An 11,107-nucleotide genomic window follows, 5' to 3' on the forward strand; every position below is an offset into this window, starting at 1 on the left:
ACTTTTTTTTTTGGTTCAGATTTTTTTCTTTGCTTTGAGGTGAAGGTCAAGGCCGAAAACTTTCATTTAGCATACTAATCTAATTTCTTCTCTTTAGATACAATGTGATATCATCAATAACTGCGTTACCAAAATATGTAATGAACTTTGGCTAAATCCAATTAAATGTTCTTGAAAGGAGAGACAAAATGAATACTCAGACGAATGACGGCAAATTTTGTGACAGAAGTGATTTTAAATTCTAATTGATGTTGATTGATTCGAGAAAGTTTTTAATGTTTAATTTTATTTTAAGAGCAAAGGCAGAAGATTTCTTGTTTTTTTATTATTTTTTTTAATAAAATTTATTTATGTGGATTTCTTAGGGAAAGTTTTAGATTTTAGGATATTTAAGAGATGAACCAACAAATGCTCAGTGACAAAAAAAAAGTTTCTTCCTAGGTTTAGCGGTATCTGAATATGGAGGCCACACACGAGTAGTTAGACGATGTAGTAATTTAATTGTAGATTTTTATTTAAATAAGAAATAAAAATATTTAAAATAATTTTTTTATTTATTTTTTAACGTTTTTAATCGAATTTCGATTATTTCGTTCAAAAATCCCACAATATAAGGCGAGTCTTTTAACTCAGAATTGGCAATTTTTTGAACGGATCTCAATTTTTCCTCATTTTTGATCCAATAAACTAAAGAAGCGATGGATTTTTGTCCTTCTAGTTCATCAGCAGCTCCGACAACTTTAATTTTGGGTAAGTTTCGAACGATATCTTCGAGTTTTTGTTCCAAACTTGACAAAAAATGACGATTCAATTGACGACAAAGATGGGTGAAGACGTCTAAAACTCGTTGCGAGACACTTTCTTCTAACAATTGTTCTGGAAGGACTTGAATCCATTGTTGAAACAGATCAACACCGAATTTTTTCATCAATTCGTTGTTCAAGAGGATGTTACAGAGCAAAATTGAAATTTTTGTCTTATTTTCCTTTCGAGTGTTTTCTTCATTTAAATAAGAGGCGATTAAGGATTTTAATAAATCCTTCACTCCTGGAAGTTTTGCAATGAGAAAAACACTTCGCAATACGGCATTTAAGTACTGCCCAGCTTCAATTGGAATCGTTTCCCACACACGAACGACTTGCTTGAGGTAATTAACAACTTTTGAACAAACACTTTGACTGAAATTCTCTTGCGAATAAGCAACGCGGCAATAAATGTTGCAAATCATCAAATTTTGGATGAAACATTTGACGCCGCCAGCTTTTGCGAGGTCTCGATCGCCTCCTTTTGAGTTGCGTTTCTTATTTTCCGCGTGATGGATTTGATTAAAGGGAAATCCAGCGATCAAAAAATGTTGCTGAAAGTCATTGGAGAATTTTTCTTTGAACCACAAGCTTAATTCGTCGTTACTGGCTTCCTCGCACCAAAGTTCCACGAGAGATTGAAGCTGCAGGATGACTTGAAGGAGTAATTTTAAGGTATAGGCAGCGTCGGTGGTGATAGAAGTCCCGTTGGAATCGATATTGTCACTACTTGGTCTGACTTCGAGCCACGTTTCGAACATCAGAGGCATCGTTAGTTCCACATAAGACTTTATTATGGTGCCTTCGTCGTTTGTTTTTGCATTTTCGTCACCTGGAATTAAAATTTTTAATGAAAAAAATTTTTTTGGCGAAAAAATAATTAATTTACCGATATTTGAGAAATCTGGTAACTCTTCGAGATGCGAAGCAATAAGAGGAAACGTAAAATTCTTCTCGGGATCGTAATAATTGACCGGAACTTGAGGTGTCTCATCAAAATCCATCTCAAAAACATTCACTTCGGCATCGGCTTTGTACTCCACGACGTTCTTTTTCATCGCGCGACGCTTTTCCGAGTTAACTGCCACCAACAAAGCACACAATCTCTCCAAAACTTTAATTCTCCACTTGACTCCCGTAATTTTGCTGCCCAAATGGACAGTCAATGTTCGTTCCGGCTTGCCCTCTGTCCTCGATTTCGATATCATATCCATGTAACTCGGCAGAATTTTGTCCCGATTGGCTGCCACGAGTCGCGGCACGTACGTCATCAGCACATCCAACAGCAGTAACGAGTCTTCCTGAATTGCCTGCGTAATGTGTGTCATGGCACATCGCAAATACGAGCACAAAATATTGAAAAAAGGCTCGATATTGCTGCCATCCGGACGAACTTTTACCGCTTCAATTAACAACAAACTCAAAATGCGACAAGCTTCACGACGATTTTCACGTTCGATGTCGACAGACATTTCGGCAATTCCCTTAAGGACCGTCGAGAAATGTTGATCGAGGATTTCCTGGGCATTTGTGTCGATAATGTCCTTGAGATTTCGTAGACCTTCGGCACGGTGTTGCGGATTGTTGTGACCGAGACGAGCGACGCATTCCTTCACACTCAAGAGCTTACGGGAAAGTGCTTGATTCAACGAGGATTTGTCTTTCAGTTGTTCCGGTATGACGATTTTGCGTACTTTGAATTCGGTTTTTGTGACATTCAGTCCCTTGGGGAGCTGGGCTCCTTTGAGCTTTGTTCTTGCCTTTTCGGCTTTGAGAAACTTTCGATGTCGAGTCATTTTTAGATGGAAATTCAAAGCAGCATGTATTTGTTTTGATAAAATGAATTTTAAGTCGCCAATTCAATAGGGAGATTGAGACGAATGAAACTGATAATTTGAATTTGAACCAAATTTTTTAGATTGGCCGTTAATTATTAATGTATAAAAAAAAATCATTAAAATTGTCTTAAAATAAATAAATTTTCTAAAAAATAAACAGGCAATTTAAAAAAAAATATTTATTATTTTTTTTTATTTTTAACTAAATAAATGATTACATTTTAATTTACTTCAAATCATCGAAATATTAAATTAATAATTTTTTGTATTGTAAATAAATAAATATTTAAACCAAAAATTTAATTATAATTTTTTTTAATATTAATATTTTTCAGAAAAAAAAATAAATAAAAAATAATTTTCCCAACAAAAAAAAATTGAAAATTAAATAAACACATATTTAACGGGACAAAAACTCATAATTATTTTCGAATATTAAATTAAATTAAATAAAATAGGTTTTTAAAATATAAAAATAATTGAAAACTGATTTTAAAAAATTATTTCGAGAATATTAATTTAATTATTATTTAACAATATAATAATTTAAAAATCATGACAGCCTTAATGAGTAAAATTTCTATATTAAAATTATTCATTTACTAATTAATTTAAATATTTAAAAAAAAATTAATTTACATAGAATTTAATTTAATTAATTTTAGTCCTATTAATATTGAAGCACTTATAAATATTTCTAAATATTTATTTATTTATTTAAATAATTTTTTTTTAAATTAAATTTTACCTAATTAATATTAATAAAAATTATTTATTATTTTTAAAAATTTTTATTAACTGTTGAAATTCTAATAACTAATTTTTCTCTTATATTCACTTAAATTAATTAAAATTATTTTTTAAAAAATATAAATTTTTAACAGAAAAATCAATATTTGAATTGTCTTTTATTTAATTTATTTTATAAATTATTTTTATTTAAATTAAATTAAAATAATTTTATTTAAACTATTATTTATTTATTTAAATTAAAAAAAAAATATTTTCATTGACATCATAAATGAACGAGACCTATCCCGTAGTAAAAAATCACACCAACCGGCGTGACTTGTATTTACAGTGCCATGCTCAGTACAATTCGGCAGAAGTATTTAGTAGCAAAATAAAAGATAAAAAATAAGAAAATCGACAGAAATTACCTGAAATAAAAAGCGAAAAAAGTGTACAATCGAATCAATGCCTAAATTTTACAAAATAGAAATAAACAAAACAGAATGGGAGATCCCGGAACGGTACAAAAACCTCACTCCAATTGGAAGCGGAGCCTACGGTCAAGTATGGTAAGATTCGAAGACAAATATTTCTCTTATTTGCACAACACATTCAACAATCGCGACGCTGTTCAAATAAGACAAAATGGGAAAATTATCTACAAATACGCTTATCTCTCTCCCGTGATGTCGATGTGTAAATAAATAAAAAATTATAGCTCCACAGATTGACATGAACGATTAGATATCCATCGACGAAGAAAAGAATTTGTACAAATAAATCACCGAATTTGAATTGCGTTACTCGTCAAGGTCGTTGTCGTCTCCGTTATAAATATTCTTGACCGTGAGGAAGTTTTCGTCTCATTTACTTTTATTGTTTTCATTTTGTTTTGTCGCAGTGTCGGAATGCACTGTGCCAACAATGAAACTTTTCTATGTGACGTAAACTTCTTCACACCTCTTCGTATTTTTTTTTATATAAAAATCGACTTACATACACGCGTCATGACTAAAAAATTTATTGTTTATGTCTGTTTTAAACGAAAAAAAAAAGTTTACGGTAAACTATTCATTTTATGAGACGAATCTTTAATAGTGTCGCATTCGCGAGGTGAATGAATTAACTCTTTTTGTTGTATTTGAGACACACGCACATGATTAACTTGTTATAGACACGACATCAATTATTCATGTGCGAATGTGGTTCAAGTGGTTCGAGTCAAAAATTGACAGAATTTCCAATGAGAAACTCAGTTGGCGCCTTTTTTCGTGTCTCTCTGAATAAGATCGTGCTGAATCATCTCCACGACACTTTTTAACGATCTTGAATATTCATTTTTTCTTGTTCTGAGTTTTTTTTTTACAAATACTAAAAAATTTCTCGTATTAATAAATTAAACGATACAAACTGTCGTGATGACAAATTAAAAAATGATGAGAGCGTATTTTTAGTGACGTGAAAGAATTAAAAAAAAATTATCGTTTTTCTTTAGAAAAGAGGTCATTCCACAATTTTTATTTTTTTTTATTTTATATTATTTTTTTTAATTTATTTTTTTTTATTATTTTTTTTTTATTTTATTCATTTGAGAATGTGAAAGTTTTTTTTCAAGTTTAAGACAGATAATAATAAACAATTTTTGTGATTTCAAAAGGGTAAAAATAAAAATTTAAAAAATGAGGCCGCTACAAATGAAACTAAATAGTTTTGTCCGGTGCCCCATTTTAAAATCTAAAAATAAGGCAAAAAAATTTCATCAAAAAAGAACGTTTTTTGGTCTTTTTTTCATTTTTAGAAATTAAAAAAAATCTAATTTTTTTAAATTTTTGAAAATTGTATTTCAATATCTCAAAAAAGATTTTCATAAAAAATTACAGAAATTTTTTTAATAATTTTTTTTTCATTTAATTTTTAATTAATTTATTATTTTTACAATTTCTTTCAATATTATTTTATTATTTATATTTTTTTAATATTTTTTATATTTTATTTATTTTTTAATTTTTTTTTTCAATTATATTTAATTACTAAAAAATAATTATTTTTTTTTAATTTTTAGAATTATTTAATGAATTTCAAAATTTTCCAATTTAAATAAAATTAAAAAACTCGAAAAAATTTCGAATTATCAATTGAATAAAAAAAATTAAAAACTTGAGATGACTTAATATTTTTAGCAAAAAAGAGAAAAAATTCGCACTTGAAAAAAAAAGCGCTACAATAAAACAAAAATAAACAAGTTGAGAGCGCAAACAGTAAAAAAAAATCACGAGCGTGAGACCGCACGCTAAATTTGTACGTCTGAACCCAAATATGCCATAATAATTAAATTTTTGTGCAAATAAGTAAAATTGCCGAGCAAATTCTTCAACACTTGTCTACTACGGGGATTATGATGAGTGCGAAAGAGCGTGCATTTAACATGTTTTTAATATTTATTTAAAAATTTTCATGACTTTTTATGAACGCTTTTATTTTATGAACAACATTTCGCAACGAATTTAATTCATTGTTTATCGAAAAACTTTCATCACATTAATGCCCAAAATATCGCACTAAAATTACGGCAATTATTTATTGATTTATTGTCTGCCAATTGACTGAACATGATTTTTTTTTACTGCTCAGCAGCTTGTTCGAGTCATGCAAAAACTGCATCTGTTGCTAATAAATTTTTGTTTGGCTTTGGTATCACTTTTCATCAAACAAATGCAAATAAGTCGTTACAAAATGCAGATAATCTAGATAATTAGTACATGCCAAAGGTATTAGAGACATGTACATAATGGCTTAACAAACAGTTAGGCATTAAATTGATTATCACTCGAAGCGATATTGAGTTGAAAATGAAGCAAAAAATTTTTTATCTAAAAATTGCATCGCAGACACTGGCTAAGTAGTCATGTTTATGATAATTTTCCGCAAGTGAATTAATGAGATTTTTAAAGTAGGGGTCGCGAAAACTTGATTTCTCGTCACTCGACACAAGTTGATTGAATTTAAATTGCAGTCCATAACGCTTAAGTAATTTTTCTGTCGTTGCTAGTCATAACAAGTAGTGACAGACACGCAATTATCGGATCAGCTGACTCACGATGCAGCGACGGGAATAATTTTAATAAAATGATGGGAAATTAAAAATTAATTTAAAACGTCAATTAAAAAATTTCTATCCAGACCACCTAGAAAAGGATCTTCTGCAAAAAGCAACAAAGTTGCTAAAATACAACAAAGTCGTAATTAGTTATGTCATAACTTGAAAATGTAATTATAGTGTAAGTGAGATATCGCGAGACACTGGGGCGAGCAATAAAATACATTAATCATTATTGCTCTGATATAAGGGAAGTGCAATTTTAAAAAGTCTTTCACGTTATGTCAGATATTAAAATATTATGAAGGACAATTATTAAACAAATTTTAAAGATTTTCGCAATATTTAAAAAAAATTTTTTTAAATAATTAATTGAAAGAAAGTTAAAAATTTCGTTAAGTTCTAATTTTTTTAATGATTTTTTTTAAATAACTTCCTTGAATGTCATTTCAAAATTTAATTGTAAAAAAATTCAAAATTTTTATTTCAATTTAATATTTTTTGAACATTTGAAAAGTCAAAAAATCCAATAAAGAAAAAAAATTTGTAAATTTTTTCTCAATTTTTTTTAAAGAAATAGTTATTTAAATTTATTTTTTATTTAATTTTATATTAAAAAATTTATTTTAACAAAATTAAAAAATTTTAGGTAAATTATTTTTTTTAAATTAAAATTATTAATGAAGCTAAATTACCTACTAAGTTTTTTACTTGTTTTTTATCAATTATTTATATTAAGTATTTTTTAATTTTGAATGATTTCTTTAATCAATATTAAAATTATTCAATTTAAACAAAATCAAGAAAAAAAATAAATTCATTATAATTTTTTTAATTTGCTCCCAAAAAATTTTAGAGGAAAAAAAAAGTTCGAAATAAATTCAAATCGACATTATTTATTTATTTATTTTTTTTTTTTTTGTTTTAGTCGAATTTGGCAAAAATGTTGAAAATAATGATTTTTCATGAATTTTTAGATATTTTATGACATTTTTTGAGAAAATCATCTAAAAAAATTAAATTGGATGAAAAAAATCGTGAAACATTTTCAAAAATTGCTCCAGCCTGAATTCCCTTCACTCGTATCATATCACTTATACACTGCAATAAAAAAGTTAATTTGTAGCGAATTTATAATTCGAATTTATTATTAGCTAAAAATGGGTGTAGTTAACGCTCACTCAGACACAATTTATGTTTGGAATGTTAATCAAATTTATGTTTTTTTTTCTTTCGTAGCTCTGCTGACGACACCGTCCATAACATCAAAGTGGCAATCAAAAAGCTTGCGAGGCCCTTCCAATCAGCGGTGCATGCAAAACGGACCTATCGCGAACTGCGGATGTTGAAGCACATGAACCACGAGAACATTATTGGGCTCCTAGACGTCTTTCATCCGGGCGGCGATACCATCGACAGTTTCAAACAAGTTTACATGGTGACGCACTTGATGGGCGCCGACCTCAATAACATCATTCGAACCCAACGACTTTCCGATGATCATGTACAATTTTTGGTGTACCAAATTCTGCGAGGGCTCAAGTACATTCATAGTGCGGGTATTATTCATCGGGACCTTAAGCCATCCAATATTGCCGTCAATGAGGATTGCGAGCTCAAAATTTTGGATTTTGGACTTGCGAGACCGACGGAGAATGAAATGACGGGATATGTTGCTACGAGGTAAGAAAAAGTTTAAATGAAGGTCGCTTTAAACGAAACTCAAAAATTATTTCTAAAATTTTTAAAAATAATAAAAACGCTCAAAAATGTCAAAATTTTAACCAAAAATTAAAAATTTAAATTCTTACAAAAAAAAATCTCTTAAATTTTTCGTAAAAAATCGTAAATATAAATTAATTAATTTTTAATTAAATTTTCAAAAAAAATAAAAAAAAAGTTTTATTCAAATTAAATTAAATGTTCGATTAAATTATTTTTTTTTCAGATTTTTTTAAAGTTAGTATAATATTTTTAGCAAAAAAATCTAATTTTTAGAAGAAATTCTTTAATAAATTTCTCAATTATTTCGAATTTTTTAATCAAAAAAAATTTTTTCGTCCCATTTTGTTTAAAAAAACAAGCTATTGAGTTTCATAAAAATGACTAAACTTTGAAAAAAAATTTAATATAATATTTTTAGATGGTACCGCGCTCCCGAAATCATGCTCAACTGGATGCACTACAATCAAACGGTCGACATCTGGTCCGTTGGATGCATCATGGCAGAATTGCTGACGAGTCGAACGCTGTTTCCCGGCACAGATCGTATCCTTTTTCAAAGAAAATTCACTAAAAAATTTTTTTCTCTAACATTTTGGTCTTGAACTAACACAAAAAATCTCTTTTTTACATCTTTCGTGCCGCACTACACTTAAAACATCACATCACGTACCACCACACTGCTTTACATTTCCTTTTTTTCTCACTTTTCCTTTCTTATTATTTTATTTTATTTTTATTTTGAATAATTACTACTTCATTTTGCATGCAAGACAAGAAACAAGACACGTTTCCTTATATATATAAATTATATTATGGTATACTTTTTGTCTATCGCTCGTGTAAAATTATTGTTTGTTAGATATTCATCAGCTAAATTTAATTATGGAAATATTAGGGACGCCGAAAGATGAATTTATGGCAAAAATTTCATCTGAAAGTGTAAGTTTCCGACATTATTTTTATTTTATTTTTTCTAATGCGCTATTAAATATTTTAAAATTACTTGGTGATGGTTGCACGCATATTTTTTAGTTAGAATTAGACACACACTTAACACAAACAACACCTTTTAAACAAAAATTTTATTAATTTTTTTACTAAAATCTCAAAATTATTGCTTTTATAAAAAAAAATCCAAAATTTCTTAACTCAAGCTAATTTTTGTACATAAAAAAATTGTATCGAATTAAAAAAATATTAGACATCGATCATCTAACACGCATTTTGGTATTGTGTGGAACGCCCGATAATGAGTTATTTGAAAAAATTACCAGTGAAGAGGTAAGAAAGATGGATGGATGTCTCCCCTAGTCCCTTTCCCCAATCGCTCTTTAGATTTAAGTTCCAATTTGTTGCGTTTTTAGACGTAGATTATCATCTCTAGAGTAGATTTCCTTTAAAAAATATTTTTTTGTAAAAATTTGAATAAAAATTTATTTTTTTAGGCTCGCAACTACATCAAATCGTTACCAATCATGAAAAAGCGTAATTTTAGTGATGTTTTTCGTGGTGCTAACCCTCAAGCTATTGACTTACTCGAAAAAATGCTGGAATTAGATGCGGACCGGAGGATAACTGCAGAACAGGCTCTTGCACATCCGTATTTGGAAAAGTACGCAGACCCAAGTGACGAGCCGACATCGTCTTTGTACGATCAGAGCTTTGAGGATATGGATTTACCGGTGGATAGTTGGAAGGGTGAGTTGGTTTTAAAATTAATTTTAAACGAAAATATTTTTAATATGTCAAAATTTGAATTTAGTTTGTTAAAAATGCCAAAAAAATTTCCTCAACCTCAATTTGAAAAAAATTTGGTAAAAAACTGAAAAAAAATATTTTTAATGGGACAAAATAAAAAAAAATAATTTTAAATTTTTAACTTTGAAAAATAATTTTTTTTTTATTAAAAGATTACCTAAAATGTTTTAAAAATTTAATATTTTTATTTTTAATATTTTTTTCTCTTGAAAAATACAAAAATTAACGTTCAATAATTATTTTTAATTTTTTAAAATGATTTTTCAAGAATATTTTAAAAATTTGCTTTCCCATTTTTGATATTATTTTTCAATGAATTTTGTAATTAATTTTCTTTTTTTAAAAATTTAAAAAATTATTTGAAAAATTTAACCAGGCTGCTCCTTTAACAAACAAAAAAATAAAATTTTTTGATTATAAATTTTATTAAAAATTTTAAGAATTAAATTAAATTTCCAGCAATATTTAATCAAATTTTTATTTTATTTTTCAGAATTAGTCTTCAAAGAAGTGATCAACTTCGTACCACAGCCCAACGCATTCGGAGGTAGTGAACAAGCTGCTGCGCAATCTTAATTATTTATGACTTCCGTACAAGACCAGTAATTTTCCCTCATATTTTGTTAGTTGTGTCCTCTCCTAAAACCCGAGAGACACAACCAACAAAATATGAGAGATTTCAGTTTTAAAGAATTTTTTCATGGAAACCATCAAGAACTTCGTGAGAATCTTATCTGATTGAAGCAGATATTTAAAAAAAATGTCACGAGTTGTTTTGAATTTTTTCAAACGAATGAATGAAAATTGAACTAATTTCTAAAAGAAAATCAACTATAATGGCAATAATTTAAAATTATTTTAAAATGAAGAAAAAAAAAATAAGTTTAAGAAAAAAACTAATTGAAATTTGATGAAGTAGATTCTAACTTTTACTATAAAAATACGCCTACCTAGACTTTAAGAGCTTCTAATTGAAATAAATTTGTTGAGTCAGTGTTTCAGGTCAGGGTTTACCAAGCTTATGAATTTTTAAACAAACTACTTAGATTATAAAAAACAAAACAAAACACAGTACTAAAATTGTTATTTACTATTTTAAAGTGAAATAAATTATGAAAGAAGATTATTTTGAAAGAATTTTACGAAAATTTTGT

The 11,107-nt window shown here is 28.0% G+C and overlaps 2 protein-coding genes across 5 annotated transcripts; one reads left to right on the forward strand and one right to left on the reverse strand.

The window, feature by feature from the left end:
* Positions 1-457: 457 nt before the first annotated feature.
* On the reverse strand, positions 458-2,617 carry LOC134829409 (testis-expressed protein 10 homolog). The gene is made up of 2 exons (XM_063842465.1): positions 1,693-2,617; positions 458-1,635 (listed from the first exon to the last, which is right to left on the reverse strand). The coding sequence occupies exons 1-2, from the start codon at positions 2,597-2,599 to the stop codon at positions 551-553; spliced, it is 1,992 nt and encodes a 663-aa protein (XP_063698535.1). The 5' UTR covers positions 2,600-2,617; the 3' UTR covers positions 458-550.
* Positions 2,618-3,739: 1,122 nt separating this feature from the next.
* Positions 3,740-11,095, forward strand: LOC134836833 (mitogen-activated protein kinase p38b-like). 4 transcript variants are annotated; one of them, XM_063852095.1, is made up of 7 exons: positions 3,740-3,942; positions 7,710-8,153; positions 8,614-8,738; positions 9,055-9,134; positions 9,641-9,893; positions 10,447-10,555; positions 10,669-11,095. In XM_063852095.1, the coding sequence occupies exons 1-6, from the start codon at positions 3,839-3,841 to the stop codon at positions 10,527-10,529; spliced, it is 1,089 nt and encodes a 362-aa protein (XP_063708165.1). In that variant the 5' UTR covers positions 3,740-3,838; the 3' UTR covers positions 10,530-10,555; positions 10,669-11,095. The 4 variants fall into 4 exon arrangements, with proteins under 4 accessions (XP_063708165.1, XP_063708173.1, XP_063708147.1 ...); XM_063852103.1 differs by having other exon boundaries at positions 10,447-10,500; XM_063852077.1 differs by lacking the exon at positions 10,669-11,095 and having other exon boundaries at positions 10,447-10,561.
* Positions 11,096-11,107: the final 12 nt, after the last annotated feature.

This window comes from Culicoides brevitarsis, chromosome 1 (genome assembly GCF_036172545.1).
Source record: "Culicoides brevitarsis isolate CSIRO-B50_1 chromosome 1, AGI_CSIRO_Cbre_v1, whole genome shotgun sequence".
NCBI classification, from domain to species: Eukaryota; Metazoa; Arthropoda; class Insecta; order Diptera; family Ceratopogonidae; genus Culicoides; species Culicoides brevitarsis.